General features: G+C 43.7%; 1 protein-coding gene and 1 long non-coding RNA gene across 6 annotated transcripts in view; one reads left to right on the top strand and one right to left on the bottom strand.

Annotated features, from left to right (window-relative positions):
• Positions 1-3,776: 3,776 nt before the first annotated feature.
• Positions 3,777-16,961, top strand: part of scn1lab (sodium channel, voltage-gated, type I like, alpha b) — a 35,561-nt gene continuing 22,376 nt past the window's right edge. For 2 of the 5 annotated variants that reach the window (XM_037090439.1, XM_037090438.1), the window contains exons 1-8: positions 3,777-3,955; positions 10,199-10,518; positions 11,490-11,608; positions 11,864-11,953; positions 12,483-12,611; positions 13,057-13,148; positions 15,397-15,672; positions 16,480-16,543. In XM_037090439.1, coding sequence (XP_036946334.1) covers positions 10,252-10,518; positions 11,490-11,608; positions 11,864-11,953; positions 12,483-12,611; positions 13,057-13,148; positions 15,397-15,672; positions 16,480-16,543 — 1,037 coding nt within the window. In that variant the 5' untranslated portion in view covers positions 3,777-3,955; positions 10,199-10,251. Of the gene's footprint in view, positions 3,956-4,954; positions 5,092-10,198; positions 10,519-11,489; positions 11,609-11,863; positions 11,954-12,482; positions 12,612-13,056; positions 13,149-13,402; positions 13,495-15,396; positions 15,673-16,479; positions 16,544-16,961 lie in introns of those variants that run through there. The other 3 variants (XM_037090435.1, XM_037090437.1, XM_037090440.1) reach the window with 3 other exon arrangements.
• On the bottom strand, positions 4,381-9,832 carry LOC119014970. The gene is made up of 2 exons (XR_005073128.1): positions 9,723-9,832; positions 4,381-5,060 (listed from the first exon to the last, which is right to left on the bottom strand). It is a non-coding gene; the product is annotated as an uncharacterized LOC119014970 (long non-coding RNA).

Genomic DNA, 16,961 nt, shown 5'->3' with positions numbered 1-16,961 from the left:
ATTTGATAGGGAAAGACACAATATATACAGAGTGATAAACTTAAACAGATATCTGATGCATGTATCACAGTGTTTAGAGAAGATGCTAATTTCTAACACCTGTCCCTCAAAGGGCTTTTATTAATGTAGGAAACCAAACAAGGAGATTCTTAAAAAGCACTGAATTTAGAAAAACATGTTTTATTTAGCGCTTATTTGCAAGTGCTAACATGCTGAACTCTAGATGGTGTGCACACGTTATGCTACCTGCTAAAATGAAGCATGTTAGCAAGCCGACACTAGCATTTATCGCTTCATAAAGTCAACAGCGTGGCTTTTAGCCTTGTAATAGTATTTATCACCATCACTTTAGATTAATTGGCGGTGAAGTTTGCTACATTTCAAAGAAGTTTCCAGTACACTGTTGCCGTACAGAGGAAAGGTGTAACAAAATATAGTTACCTGTTTTTTCCTATCTAATGTAGCATAAAGGGACTTAAACTCAGATTAGTTCTACAACCCTGGTGTTGTAAAATGACAAATAAATGAACCTTTAAAGGGTCAGTATGTACGAATTTACATTTACAACATTCAAAAACTACAAACTAAATTTATCAAGTTAATGTGAAGAAACAGATTTGATAAAAGACACAACGTCAATGTGTTGCAGCAGAGAACCACTGGAGATAGCATGCATGCTAACCAGCTAGCGGTGTAAACACAGACACTCCCCTGCTGCTCCGAGCTCCCAGTCAGGGCCGCTATCTACATGGCTAACTGAGCTAACTAGCTGCTGTTAGCAGTCACTGTGGTGATATTTACTGACTATTGACTTACAGTACGATCTTGTCAGGTGGCCAATTCTCACGTATTGCACCTTTAACCAGTACTTGGAGCATGGCAGAGTAATCACAGAACAGTAATTTACCTCCAGCTTTGATTCACTGAAGGATTTCCTGGCTTTCATGTTCCTAGATAGCATGATTAGTCAAGCCCTCCTTACAGAGATAATGTTTTGTAACCCGCTAATGAGTTGCAGAAACCCCGAAATCAATGTTTGCAGATTGCAGCCGCATCGCACACAAAGCCCTCTGGTTCATCTGCATACAGAAGGTGAGCAGCAGCATGTAGTTAAGTGGGAGTTTTAATCAAATTAAGTGCGGGGAACACATGACCACGCCGACTGTAATCTTGTAATCTCATTGAGAAGTCTGTCGGCAGGAGTCTCAGTGGGCAAGCAGACTGTTGTGTGACTGTGTTGCCTGATGAACTTCTTTTGATGACTAAGGCACGAACAGATAGGGCCATTAGTCACGTCGTCCGGTCTGCCTCTCTGTGTCACCGCTTGTCACAGCTGTGAAAATGTCACGCACAGCTCTTCAGATAAACTGGTTTGTCATCCTAAATGCATCCGTTAAAGGACGGGAAGGCAGCTTTAACTCGACTCTACTATCCTGTAGCATGTTTTCCACCCTGGGCCTGGACACACGTGTAGCGAAAGTGGCGTGCTTGATTTTTTTTTTTTCCTGTCACAGGAAATCAAAATGGCAACAATGTGAACTCTGCGTTGGCTTCATGTAAACTCTTGCTTTTGAATAGATTTATGTAAACTCAGGAAGTTTTTACTCCAGCAGTGTACAGAATGTGTACCGCTCGTCTATCTGCCTGAATATTTATAGACACACACACTATTGCATGTACTGTATGCAAGGTCAACCGCCTGAGTACACAAACTCATGTGAACTCCCAGATTTACTGTCTTAAAAAAAAGGCATCTTAAGAAGGAACACAGGGCTGAACTGGAGCATTACACAAACATCAAACCCCCAGAATGGAAGCCGTATTTTGACACACTACAAACCAACCCTGACATTCCACTGTCAAAACCGCCGGCTCCCGAATTCATCACTTCGCCTCTAATGAAACACGTGGCAAAGTCGCAGGGAGCTGCCGAGGAGGACAGCTGTGAACTGGGCTTCGGAAACATCGTTCACAACAGGGAAACACTGCGAATAATGAGACCTCTCTACTCTTTCCTAGCACTATTTTATTCTTTAGTGAAGCTGACTGTGAACCATCAATATCTGTTAGACGTGTACAAGTGGTGGCCTTAAGTGATACAATGAATTATCTCTGTCACAAGTGTTTCATAACCACACACGAGGGATCATTGCACACAAAAAAACACATGTGTTTGTATATATTCTGTATATTACAAAATAATATTGGCTGCTTTATCGATTCAAGCCCAAAACTGATATCTGCATCCGCCTCAAAAACCCAGCAAAGATCAGGCTCTGGTTAAAAATGTCTTGTAAAGTTGTATTTTTTGTGAAAGTATGATTCTGAGTTGCATTCTACAAGGTGTATTTTTGATTTAACTCGATGAAAAAAGACGTGTGAATGCAGTTTTCTGTTACAAACACTCACACTTTGGTGTCATTGATAGAGAAGTGAGAATAATAACACTGTATTCACACATTTGACCTATAAAATAATGAGTTAAAATCAGAAAATAATACATTTAAAAGGAGCAAAAGTGTTGTTTGATTTGTTTTGACATATTTCAACATGAAACTATGAAAAAAATCATAAATCTTTAATGTGTCATCCCTAAAAACACAAATAGACACATAGGTAGTTTAATTTAACTCTATATGTAGAGCTCATGTTCCCCCAGTCAGTCACATTTAAACAAACCAAAGCAATATCATCTTGTAAATGTTTATCACATGATGAATGCAAACTGCGCACCCATGTGAGATAGACATGCAGCATGGAGGTCAAGGGTGTGTCCATGTCCGCTGATGGTGACTCTGTGAGGAATGTGAGGGGGGGAATGACATGAGAGACAAAACTCAGGGCACAAAATAAAGGTCCATCTAGCACCTGGTGCCACTCAAGTATGTTAATATATTAATTCAGGATGCACCGCTGCAGAAATGCAATAAATAAGGTTAAATAAATCACTCTAACTGCTGCACCGTGACGGTGTCATGCTGCATGGAGCTGAAGGTCGTGTCCACCTCTTTCTTCATCCCTCAAACTGAGTTGTTTTTTTTTTAAAATCAGTCTTTAAGTAATCAGTTACTCAACAATGCAAATGAATGATGTAATGGCATTACTGATGTAATTTTGCCACGTGTCCAGCAGATGGCATGAATCCACAAGGAAACATTTGGAGGGAGAGATGACTGGCCTCCACAATGTGGCCTCCACGTGAGCCGGTACCTGCCAGCTTCCTGTCACCTCAGTCTTGTCATGCCAAACAGTTAAAAATCTATAAATATCACTATTTTTTGTTTCACTCATATTTAATATATATATATATATATATATATATATATATATATATATATATATATATAATCCTGCAAGATCACAGTTTTTAAGTACTGAAGGCTGTTTACATGTGAACATGTGTTTAAGGATTTAATCTTCAAATTAAAAAACTACATAGTGCACCTACAAACTGAATAAGTTGTTAATATCCGCAAGACAGCCTAATTAGGCTGTTTGGGGGCTCCTATCAAGTATAGAGTATTAATTAAACATAAACAAAATATGAAGTATGGTGTCTGATGCATTCAGTCCAGTCTGAAGAGCAACAAACACTGTGATTCCATGTGTTGTTGTGTCAACAGGTCGCTCTCCGTCACTCTGTACATCAGGCCATCTTGTGACAGTCGCAGCTTTAAGGACATTCACTCCCAGCCTGCGATGCCTAACCAACCGGAAGCGCGGACTGATTTCTGCATGGCGGGCGAGGGCGGCTAAAAAAAAAAAAAAAAAAAAAAAAGGGGGGGGGAAAAAAATAAAAATAAATAAATCAAAGAAGCGCTTGTTAAATGATAATCCATCATCTTCTCGCTTCTTTCCACAAAGGGACACATTGACGGGCTTTAAACCCAGGATTACTTCTTTCGGATATGGGATCTACCTTCAGGGTCCCCACCTGCTGGGCACCGTAATGGTGGTGAGTATATAGAGGTTTTGACAGCCCTTTTTTTTGGACGTGACAGCTTACTTTAATTGAGGTTTAGACTAGAAAGGGGAGTCTTGTTTTATGATTAGACAATACAGTAAACGCATTTTGAGTGCATTTTTGTGTGAAACGGACGCAGGACGAGGCGCGTCAGAGAGGTTTTACATCTTTATTAGCTTCTCCCCCCCCTTCTTTACCTTTTATCCCTCCGCTAATTGCGCCGCCTGGCAGGACTATATCACCTAAGTGTTTCCTCTCTTCACTACCGTTTTTCTATCGCGAAATAACCACAGTGGTCACTCATTTAGTGCTTGTATGGAACACTTTCACGTTCATTTCCAGTCAAATGCGCAAACAACCTCCACGTCGTGACACACACACACACACACACACATTATCCCCCTCACAGGCCTGTGTGGTGTGGAGAAGGAAAATGGCTTTCTGTTTATAGCATGTGATGCGAGGAGAAGAGGGTCAGGTGAAGACGTTTCGGGAGAAGAGGGAAAAAAAGAACTACACTGGAAAGGTCTGGGTCTATTTTTGGCATGAAAGAAAGGAGACTGACAATATAGGCGCATCTGGAGAGGACACGCCCAGACTTCATTCATGCTCGGAACCTGTTGGTTTTGCATGAGTTGAATGGCGAATCTGCTCCGAGCCTTTTAAAGTTGTTAATACTACTACTACTAATAATAATCATAATGTGGTGAGAGCGGACATGAGGGGTTGGTGTTAGGTGGATGAAAGCGCGCCTTGGTTCCGCTTGGTTTCGCAGTTTTCATGGACCCCCAGGTGGCCCCCGGACCCCAGCTTGGGCACCGGTGGTGTCCAGGGGATGCTGACGGGTGGCTGCCGGAGCGAGCGACAGTCCCCGGTGTGTACGTGCCTTCGTCTGCCTCCACATCTCGTCGTGTCGCTGCTACTCCTGCTGCTGCTGCTGCTGCTGCTGGTGTTTCTGGAGGGAAGGCATGATGGCCGCGGCCGACTCGTCGAGCTCTCTCTGTGTCTGTGGCGGAAAGTGTCTATTTTCGGAGTCGTGGAGTGAAATACGCGGAGACCTCATCAACATGGCGACAGCGGCTCGTTCTGAAACCGCCTGAGAGGAAAAAAACAAAAAACCCATTAAGGTATCGTCTTCTTTTCTTCCTCCACCTAACCAGCATCCCCCACCAGAACCTACGAGCTACCTCCACCCATGTCTGCGTCTATCTGTTGCTTAAATGTCAGAGAAATTCGTTAAAAATCAACACAGGTGCGCTTAAAATCAAATACAGGCTCTTCAAAGTGCTTTAAGAGAGGCGTCCATTGTGCATTAACGGAGCACTGGTGTGCTTGTGGTTCAAAAATGGTATCAGGTGTCTTCTTCTTTAAGCACCATGGACAGCAGCGCCCTTTTGACACCATGTCAGCACAGATTGCAGTCATGAACAAGGGGGGAAAATGGGGCTAAACTCATGAGCAGAGCAGAGGGATGCTCACTGGTGGCTGTGGAGCAAAATGTCTGATTTGATGGAGGCAGGTGTGTCCTCCTTCTTTAGCACCATGGACAGGGACACGTATGAGTGTGGACAGGATCAGAGGACAGGTTCGACACTCTCATGCCCCATATGTGTGATTGTGTGTACGCTATATCTCAGAGGCACAATGTGTGGAAAAGTTTCAGTTTTCTTGCTGGGGTTTGGTAGAAGGATGGTGGCACAGGCGTGAGGCACCAACTCTGGAAGACGCACGGTCCATTTGTTGAAACATTTGTCCTATTAGCTTGTGTTTGGGGTTTTTTTTTTTTTTTGCAGAATTTAGTGTTTGTTAATACAGCTATCATTTTTGTGATTAATTGATCAGTTGTTTGGTCTTTAAAATGTCAGAGAGCGGTGAAAACTGCAAGATAACCTCCAGAAATGTCTTGTTTCGTCCACGACACAGAAACATTCAGCTTACAATCTCATAGGAGCAAAGAAACAAAATGTTCACATTTAAGAAGCTGAAATCTGAGAATTTTCTTACTTTTTTTTTGTTAAAAAATGACTCAAATTGATTAATTGATCATATAAATTCATTTATAAGTTGACAGCTACTTGATTAATCCTGCAGCTATAGTGGATTCACAACAGGAAGTAGCCTTTTCATAACAGAAAAATAAAAACTTGTTGAGTGTTGTATTGTTATAAACTTATATTGTGTCTTAAAGGCCACTGTGCTGAACCTGCTAACAGGTGACCTCATTGAAGGTCTGAAGGGACATCACTTTGTTTTGGAGAAGAAATTTAAACTCAGAATTTTGATATTAACAATATTAATGAGGTAATAATACAAACTCAGATATATTTTTCTTTTCCATAACAAAATAAACAAGCTGTTCTCAGAGTAAAGGAGGCAGGGTCCACTACATATAAACAAAGTAAAACAGTATGACTTTGTGTTGTTATTTAAGGTCAGTTATTTTGTGTGTTTAGGCATAAATCAAGATAGTCGCGGTCTTTCTCTTTACATGTCGTTTTGTGGCCAATAGAAAACGAGACTGAAATCATTTTTCCGAAGGCTTGTTTGTGATCCTTCACCAGCAATGTCTGTGTGCAGGAATCACAGTTTTTTTAAAGTACTGAAGGCTGTCTACGTGTGAAACAGATTGCCGCTGATTTCATAGACGCCATGACTCCTTTCAGTGCCAGGATACATAACTGCAGAAACGTCAGCCGTCCCTGCATGTTTTCAGTCTGTCAGGTTACATGTGACGCCAGGGATGACCACACCGATGGCCGGGCTCAGAGGTGGGTGTGGATGTTGGGCCTCCAGGGGTCGATAGGACCTCGCGGACCCCCCCACCCCTTCCCCTCCCTCCCCGCCCACCACCCGGCAGCACACGCTAGACAAGCTGTCAGGCCACACATCACAACACTGGGTCCCGGGGCAGTCTTTGGGATACTAGCAGATGTGTTTTTATGAGACGCCGCTGTAGGAGACGATACATTCATTCACAGGTAGTGCCTGACGAATTCTTAGAAACAGCATCCGCCAGCTGCTGTGGCTTTCTAATACACCACCACTGCAGTGATAATGGTTGCTACGCTTGGCTGACCATATTTTATGAGCCGTATCACTCATCCCCTCTCTTTTTTCCTCATCATACACACATTAGGAACAGAATTACACTGTTGCTTTTAGGATAAAAGGCTTGTGGTAATGCTACAGTTTTCATATTTTCCAGTTCCAGTTCAACTTTGACTTACAAATGTTTGGAGTAGACAAGTGTTGACTGAAGATTTGATTCAGTCGCAGAACTGTAATGCACATTTTCAAGGTCATACTTGTTGTCATGTGCAGTTAAAAGCTTTTATTTTCCCAGTCTGATTAAATTCTTCTTTAGCTTTCAACTCTGACTGATGTTTAACAATAGAATCCCCCTGAAAGAAATCCATGTTTCTGTGCTGCAACACACCTGATTCAAATGATCAGCTTGTCATCAAGCTCTGCTGAAGCCTGATAACGACCCACTCATTTGCATCAGGTGTGCAGCAGGGAAACATGTAAAACATGCCCTGGAAAGACTCTTACATAAGATATTTCACGACAGAAATCCAAACAACTTACAAACATTACAACATGCAGTGATGCAGTATGAGTGCAGATATACTGTGTAATACAAATACAGTATTGCACAGCACAAATATACACTATAGGTGTAAATATGCAGTGTCAAGCGATGATGATCTGTGCAAAAGAAGTACAGACAGAAGTAAATCCAGTAAACAAAAGGATATACGTAAGCGACCCCTGACGAGACATTTTGGATGATTTGGAATGTGCTTAATCACTTTCTTTCTAAGAGTGACATGATAAGATCGATACCACCGCCCCACCCGTCTGTACGATGAATATGTAACGTGTATAATAAGTGAGCTTCGAATCTGCTGGTAGGAGGATTTTTTAAACCTTCGAGAGAGCCATGCTTTGTGTTAACCTAAACTAAACAGGCTGCTGGCTTTAACATGTAAAGTGAATTCTACTGATATATTTCAAGGAAAATGGCAATTTATGTTACAGTTCCACCAGTGATAGGTTTGCTTACCAGATTATATCCATGTCTGTTCACATTTTCATTCAGAGAAATAGATTTTTAACTCTCCTCCACCTTCATCACATTGGCTGCAGGAAAGAAGGTGAGCTTGCTCATTTGATCGGGGCAGGACGTGTGCTGTGTTTGAGAATAAGCTTGGGGATGGCGTGACATAGTTAGACCTGACACAGGAAGTCGAGAACTGTTAAAAGTCATATTTAGATCATTACTAAGCATTAGTATGTTCGGGGGTGGGGTGACACTGTTCCAGACTTTCCCCGGAGTTGCTCACTTGAATGTCATAATAGCTCAGAATTGTCCTCTGCTCGACCCCCTGCTTTCTGCTAAAGGAGGCTGAAGCGTTCATCCAGCTCCATTTGCAAGAATTGAGAATCTGCCAGAGGGGCAGTTCCTGTTTTCTGGGCCAGTATAGTGTCTCATGAGGACTTGGACCTACCTGTGAGACTGTAGAGACTGGGAGGCACCAAGGATGTGCTCATAATGGCTCACTGGGGTTTTTTGGGAAGGTCTTGTTTGTGTGCCTTCCCTCTATTTCCTGTGGGAGCATGATTGTCTTCTGGGTGTGAAGGGTGGCAGGTGGTTCACAGGGAGGTTGGGGGGAAATCTGGTGTTGATGCCAATTGATGCAGAAAATAATCAATACTGTCGTTTGTTAGTACTGAAAGCCATTGTGGGAGCAGTTCATTGTTAACTAATTTGAGGACATCCACTGATTAATTATCCTATGAGATTACAGTTCTTCCTCTGATTCATCACAAACCAATTTCTCCAAATGGAGCAATAAATGGAGGCACACACGCAGAGACTTAAACGGGCAAAGTGGTGAGATTATGTTCTCCTGGGAGTCTTTTCCCTGTCTGTTCTCATGCTGTCCATCTCACTTGGCTCAGGCTATTTCTGTGTCCCTGTGAATCAGCTGAAGGCGCGTCACCAACGTCAGACCCCCTATTTACTGCCTCTTTAAAGCCTCCGCCCTACCTGTGACCTCTTCACTGCTTTGATTCCTACGCACAGTCTCCATTCTCCCTCAAAGAAGTGGAAGCACTAATGTGCCTTTTAGCAGACAGTTGGGTTTTCATCCAGAGTTTCTCAGAACAAAGGCTTATTCATGTAACAGGCTATAAAACTTAAAAAAAAGGTGTCAGAGGCTCTCAGATTGGTACGAGTAGTAGTCAGTCAGAATCATTAGCATCCGCTGCATCCTCTTTGTGACCCCCCTTGAAATATGCTTAAATAATAAGGAAGAAATTCCATCATTAAATGGTAAGTAGATAGTCAAATATGAAGGTCATTTACATATCTCCGTTCATTTTAACCTCTTTATGTATGTGGGATGGCAACTTAACATTGTGTTCTCTTGTGTCTGAGTCACTGTCTCACCAGGTTGTGTTCTTGTGACAGTTCTGTATCATTTTGAGTATGTCTGAAGCAGCACAAGGTTAAGTCAGCACAGAGACTTTAAACGTTAAAGTGTTCGCCTTCTTCACTAAGTTGAGGGTTCTGGGAATATCTTCAGAGTGGCCATAAGGGGTCAGTCACAAAACCTCCTTATGCCCCTTAACCTTTCTTATAGTAACATGCACGTCACATTTTTCTCATGTTTTTTTTAATGACCTTCTCTGTGTTTCAAATATCTCTGCGTAATTATTTATTTGGGAAAATAAGTACAGCTAACTCACTTACCGCTTTGAATCTTCTGAGCTTCCTCCTGTTGCCATGGTAATCATCATCCAAGTCAGTCGGCTGCACCGAAAAAAGAGGCAACAAAACGAGTAAAGAGAGCAATAAAGCAGCTCTACCTTGGGTTAAAGTGGCCTCAAAAGCTGAAAGCCTTAGAAAAAGGCTGCTTTGTGCAGTGACACAAATGCAATGGCATTATATTAGAGGCAGCAACTAGGTTACCTTCAGCAAGACATTCATGTAAATGTTCTGTACAGCTTTTTTAAGACATGACAGTGCATTTACCGAAATGTCAGCAACATAATGGTAATGTGAGAGCTGAAGTCTCAAAAACACCCGTCATAATTTCATAATTACATCTCTCTGTCAGTGTTTTCAGTTTAATTACAGTGTGATCGAAGAACCTCCACAGGTGGACGTGTCAAACATTCAAAATCCCGCTTGTGACTAACTCCCCCATCATTTCCTTCTCCTCGCAGCTCCCTGCCCCAGCTGAGCCCCTCGCTGCCCTCTGAAGGAGCAGGATGACAAGATGGCACAGCTGCTTGTACCGCCCGGACCTGACAGCTTCCGCCCCTTCGTCCCCGAGTCGCTGGCCGCCATCGAGAGGCGCATCGCCGAGGAGGAGGCCCGGAGACCGCGGGCGGAGCGCCGCAGCGACAGCGACGATGACAATGGGCCCAAGCCCAACAGCGACCTGGAGGCGGGGAAGTCTCTCCCCTTCATCTACGGGGACATCCCTCCCCACTTGGTGTCCACTCCTCTGGAGGACATCGACACCTTCTACAGCAATCAGAAGGTCTGTCGTCTCAAGTCTGTCTTAACGGAAGGAAAATATGATGTTAGATAATGTAAATGTTCTTGTCTGTGCCGACCTGAAAGCATCATTATGATCTTTATGGCACTGATTTAGCTCTCCGTTATGACTCAAGCATTGAATTGTGATTCATTACAGGTCTGTACTTTATAATTTAAAGTTTTTAGCCTCTAATAGCTCGGAACTAATTGCCCAATGCTCTCAACAGACTATTTTAAGGAAACCAGTGTACAGATGTAGCAGTTTCCTCCCACGTGAGATAAACTTCTGCTTAAGAAATATAACACCTGAATACATTAACTTCCAGTCCTTGAATGTTCGCATTTGTTAAAATAGACTAATTCACTGTCTTGTTGAGAGTTAGATGAAAACATTAATACCACTCTCATGTCTGGACAGTAAATATAAAGCTAGATCCAGCAGCCACTTAGCTTTAGCACGACAACTAGAAGCAGGACTAAGCAGCTAGTTCTAAAGCTCAACAATTAACGTTTTTGTTTGTTTCCCCTGTTTAACCACCACTGAAAACAACTTTGGCTAATTATTTTGGTGCATTTAAATTCAATTAGCAGCATTAGAGTTTGGCATTTCAACAGGCGAGCTGCAGAAATCCATCTCAACATTAATCGGTTAGAGCCCTTCAAAGCGCAGGCCAACAGAGGTGCTAATGCTAATCTGAGCTGCTGTGCCAGTTTAACTGCAGTGCCAACATGTCCTGCCTGGAGAAGATTCATCCAACTTCATTACAGAAACAACCACTGACTGAGCAGAGGCTCGACAGCTTAATCCTGTCCAATGTTATGACTGATCACACATGCTCAAGGGCGGGCATGACGAGCAGATACTCTTGGACACTCATCTCACTTCAGCACTGTTTTCTCTCGCATTGAACAAAGAAGGTGAGCAGGTGGATACAGATTTAACTCATTTTGTTCTGTCTTTCTTTCTTTCAGACCTTCATAGTATTGAATCGCGGGAAGGCAATCTTCCGTTTCAACGCCACTCCTGCCTTGTACATCTTAAACCCCTTCAACCCTCTAAGGAGGGTAGCCATTAGAGTTTTAGTACACTCATATCCTTTCAGAGTTGCTATGGACACAGTTTGATTTGGGTTAAAGGGTTTATCGGACAAAGGGGGGGATTTAAATGTGCTTGTTACGAAGAAATAAATGTCATGTCTGGTTTAGTGTCTGTGTGGGCATACATCAGGCTTCACTAGATTATGGACGAACAGATAGGTTGTTTAATAAATACTGTAGCAATTATGCATGGGCAGTTGTTGTTTGACTTGTTGCTGCTCCGCTGGGTTCCTTGACTGTGTCTCTACGATGTTCAGCATGTTGATCATGTTCACCATCCTGACCAACTGTGCTTTCATGACCCTCAGTAACCCCCCGGAATGGGCCAAGAATGTAGAGTGAGTCATCGGTTTTTCTTATTTCTGTCTGGAGAACAAGACATTTTCTGACTTGAGATTAACATGCGCCTTCATCCAAAATCATACCTCGTCCTCCTAGAGTCATAACTTAGTCTGATCTAAACACAAACCTGTTCTACACACACTGAAATCAGCACAAAATACACTTTCTAGAGACATTAAATCGAAATGATTGGGATGAGACATTTTGTCTAACTTCAGCGTTTGAGATTACTCATTCACTACTCCCTATATCAAACACGTAGCAGTTAGTGAGCAGTAAACTGAGATTACAGACACTTATGATTCACCATCTTTTAGGGGCATTTTTCATTGGGCCCATGCTTGTTTGGTTCTCAGGCACTTTGGTATTATGTACACTGCGTTCCCTGAGTTGGTCCCCATCAGGGACGGTCATATCAAATCCAGCACTGCCCTGAATACAGCGTGTCTGTCACCTTGCCTCTGAGCAACCAAGCCATTAAGTGACATCACACTCCGTCTCTTCCTCACCTTTTTTTTCCCCCAGGTACACATTCACAGGGATTTACACCTTCGAGTCCCTTATAAAGATCCTGGCCAGGGGCTTCTGTGTGGGGAAGTTCACTTTCCTGCGGGACCCGTGGAACTGGCTGGATTTCAGTGTTATCCTCATGGCGTAAGTATTCTGACAAGCTGAGTTAGGCTGAGCTTAACATGATGTGGCGTAGATTAAGAGGCCAAATGCTTTTAATGCTAATCATCCCAGAAGCCTATTAAGTTCCTCTGAATGTGAAGAAGGGAGGGGGGGAGATAATCTGCAGCCCAGATGTGTGCATTTTGAAAGCACGGCCAAAAACTCTCAACTCTACTCATGCCCCCAAAGCATTGAGAATCGTGGCCCATATTTGCCTCACGCGTCAGTAAGCTCACCTTCTTGTCTTGAGACTATAAAACAAAGCCTTGGGCATTAGGTTACATAGTGAATGTTAATACAATAAGACTGTAATCTTGTTTTGTCTGAGAGATTCCTGTAACACTGAGAGGAGGGTTGTATCTCTCAGATTGTCTGTGCACGTGTGATGGGTTTCTGCTGTGTAATAACTGTGCATTTGATCCTGCAGGTATATAACAGAGTTTGTAAACCTAGGCAATGTTTCAGCTCTGCGCACGTTCAGAGTTTTGCGAGCTTTGAAAACTATCTCAGTAATACCAGGTAAGGCTGCCGTGCCTGCCGCCAGCACTCCTGCCATTTGTCCTCTGTGCGTGACCGTTTGCCGTTCCCTCCTCTCCCCCTCCCCTTCCCACGACCCTCCTTTTGTCTTGTCACGCCATGTGTGTGGGTGCCTGATGTGTGTGTGCGTGTGTGTGTGTCCCACACCTTTTTCCCCCCAAACTACCCTCCTACCCACCTCCATCCCTCCCTCCCTCCCTCCTCCTCCTCCTCCTCCTCCCTACCTTCCCTTACAGATATGTCACAGAGTTTGTGGACCTGGGCAATGTCTCAGCACTGCGAACCTTCAGGGTTCTGCGAGCCCTGAAAACTATATCAGTCATCCCAGGTGAGAGAGCCATAGGGTTAATGAAATGCTAACGGCTAACTGGCTAACATCCAAGCACTCCCCCCCACCCGTCCCCGTCTCAGCTCATCTCACTGTAGCTAAGCCTGATGACGCCCGTCGCCGTCTCTCACGCTGCCTTCGTCCCAAGGCCAGTAAAAGCTTGAATCTGGCTCCAATCTGCACAGATTGACAGGATTCTTAGCTTTTAGATACATCCTTTAAGGCGGAATTCCTTTTGGTTGAAATCTATTCTTGCCTTGGGAGACTTACAAGCACTATTTAATTTTTTTTTTCATTTTTGCATGAGACATTGCAAAAGCCGATTTTTCTGGTGGCGAGCACTCGTGTGTGTAGGGTTCCTCCTTACCTTGTTTTCCTGTGCATGTCCTGTTCAATGTTGTGTGTTCTTTGGAGAAATTGTGATCTGGTGAGCGGTGGTTGGGTGACGGCATTTCCAAACACTAACACAAATGACATCACAGACTAACAAAAAGGTCATATGTAAACCACCCAGGACAACTTGTCATTGGCTGTTTATATAAAGAGGATCATCTAAATACGCAGCATACATTTCTTATTCCAGCATCACAAATGCTACATTTTGGGCTCTATTTTTTTGGCAGTGCAGATTCTCGTTGGCACATGTTGTATTTTTCCTGCCCTTGAAATACATTTTGCAAGTGCATATGGCGCAAAGGTGGGAGAGGAAGTGTAACAAGATTGAGAGTGGTGTTTTGGTGATGATGTTGTCTTTAATGTGAAGGTCTGTTTTCCCTGCAGCTTCACTCTGGTAAGGGAAGGGGTCCACAATGTGAGCAACATGCTTTCTGGCCTTTTTGTTGAGAGTTAGATGAGAGGATTCATACATGATTGATAGTCCCACCCCTGACACATTAAATATGAAGCTCAAGCTTGTAGGCAGTTAGCAAAACTCAAACCAGGATAACCAGAGGACACAGGCAGCAAATGCAGCTAAAAACATGAGTAGACTGGTTCAGGGAACAGACGAGAACTGCAGGAGACGTCGGAACAAAACAGGCAAACTGACAAAGCATGAGGGAAGAAGACAGACTCAAATACACAGATGAACAAATGAAACACAGGTGTACACAGAGGATGGACTGGAAAGACAGGAAATGGAAAGTAAATCATGACTTATGACGATATGATTTACTAAACAAAACAGGAAACGGTGAACAAAAAACCCAAACAATGAATATATTATATAGTCTCACGTCACGATATCACAAAATATTAATATATTTCCCAGACCAACTGTAAAGACAGCAAAGTATCATCATTCTTCACATCCTGCTCTCTTTTCCAAAATGTAAAAAAAATGTACGTTTATCAGGGAGTGTAAGTAGTCCAGCAACATCACTGGCTGAGAGGATCACCATTAATCACCACAACCACCCTCCAATCTCACTTCACTCAACCGTATTTTGCACACACTACAGTGCTCCTATGGATAAAAACAGCATGTGTGCTCGTCCTCATTGACCTTGTGCACATCACTTACCGTTGTTGTGCGCTGCTCTTTGGGAATGCACTAAAATAGAGCTCAGTCTAGCCACAGCTGCTGTGAAAATATAGAACAAACAACAACACAAACAAAGACATTGTTAACAAACAGCCGTTTCCACAGAGACCAGCACCATATGCAGGAGAAACATGGCTTTCTCTCGTGGTTTATAAACGATTAGCAGTGATCTGTGTCAGTCTGGATCCTGTATGACAGCACACAGTTCATACAGGAACCTCCACTGCAGATCCCCCTGGCTGCTCGCTACTGTAGACTCTTATTAGCAGCTTCTTCTCTACACAAGCTTGTGGCTGTAATTAGCAGGCAGTAATCATTCTGCGATGTCCCCCTCCCGCCCCCTTGCCCTCACTCTTCAGGCTTGAAGACCATCGTCGGCGCACTGATCCAGTCGGTAAAAAAGCTGTCAGACGTCATGATCCTCACCGTGTTCTGCCTCAGCGTCTTCGCCCTCATCGGCCTGCAGCTCTTCATGGGCAACCTGAGACAGAAGTGCGTGCGCTTGCCAGTCAGCACCAACGGCACCAACGGCACCAACATCACCGCAGACGACATGCCGTTTTTCAACAGCACCACGTTCACGCTGAATGCCACGGAAAGCCCGTTCAACTGGACGGAGTACATCAGCGATGATAGTAAGCTGAGTCAGGCGGTGTGAAAATGCTGTTACATGTCTGCTAGGCGCACGTAGAGGTTAACCGAGGTCAAGTTAGCATCCGACCCAGACGGCCTGAGTCAGATTCTCCCTGTTTCATATGCAGAGATGGGTCAGGGTGGTGGTGGCGGTGGCGGCGGTGGATGTGTTGGGGGGGGGGGATCAGGCACGCTGGAACGCTGCCATGATGAAGAGTGACAGCAGTGGCTGGGAGCAGGGGCTGCGCTCTCTAACAAGGGCTGGTGGGAGAATGTGGTAAATGTGGCAGATAATCGCCACAACAATAAAACCCTCCACTTTCACCCCCTCACCACCCGCCGTCATTCTCCCATGGCCCATCTGTGTGGCATGAGCAGCCTAAAGTGCTAGTGGAGGGTGAGTCACTGGCCCGCCAGCAGGATATCGAGGAGACGTGCACCAGCTAGACTACAAGCTGACGCAGAGCGAGAGGAGGGGAGGATGACAGGGCCGATTCAAATTGTATAGATGTTTTAACATCTTAATGGTATCCATGACTACGCTTTGCACCTTAAAAAAATCTGATGTGATCGTGATTTCATGACACTTAATTTTTAAATGAGGACAGAGTGGCTGTTACTGCAGTGACTAACTTGGTTAGGTGTTTAAACAAAATAACAGATCACCACCTTTCTCCTTCTTTCTCTTCATCACATTACAATATGACGCCATGAAAATATGACACAGTCTGCCTGTCCCTCATCAACCTTTTTCTGTTTCTTCATATGTGGCGTTCACTGACCATCCCTCTGTCTCCCCCCTCCTCCAGATAATTACTATTACCTCCCTGGCCGCAGGGACGCTCTGCTCTGTGGGAACGGCAGTGGCGCAGGGTAAGGCTTGACATGTTTTATTTATATGGCCAATTAGATGCACCACAAAGCTTAGCGTACACAATTAGTGTCGACAGTCGCCAGCGCGCTGAGGCATCACAGGAATCTAAACTGCTGGTTAACTATGGGTGCGTTTCATTTAATGTGTTTTGGCAAAATCTTTGTTTTCTGTGTATTGATTTAAGCTGATATTGAAGTCGTTTGTCTAAATGTCAGTCCAAGAAGTCACACAGGTGTTTCAGTTGCAGTTCCAAACGTTGACTTTAGAGACGTTTTTTTTTTTTAGAGGTGAGACAGAGTGTAATATGTACAGCAGGTGTGTTACGTCTAAACTTTTAGTAAGATGCAACATCAACACAAATCAGTGTCAAGCTGACTGGACTGTACTGCACACAATGGTCCTGCATGGCGGCTTAAC

Source organism: Acanthopagrus latus, chromosome 24 (genome assembly GCF_904848185.1).
Source record: "Acanthopagrus latus isolate v.2019 chromosome 24, fAcaLat1.1, whole genome shotgun sequence".
In the NCBI taxonomy this organism is placed as follows: Eukaryota; Metazoa; Chordata; class Actinopteri; order Spariformes; family Sparidae; genus Acanthopagrus; species Acanthopagrus latus.
The sequence above is the reverse complement of the archived record's forward strand: the minus strand, read 5'-3'. Positions and strand labels throughout refer to the sequence as shown.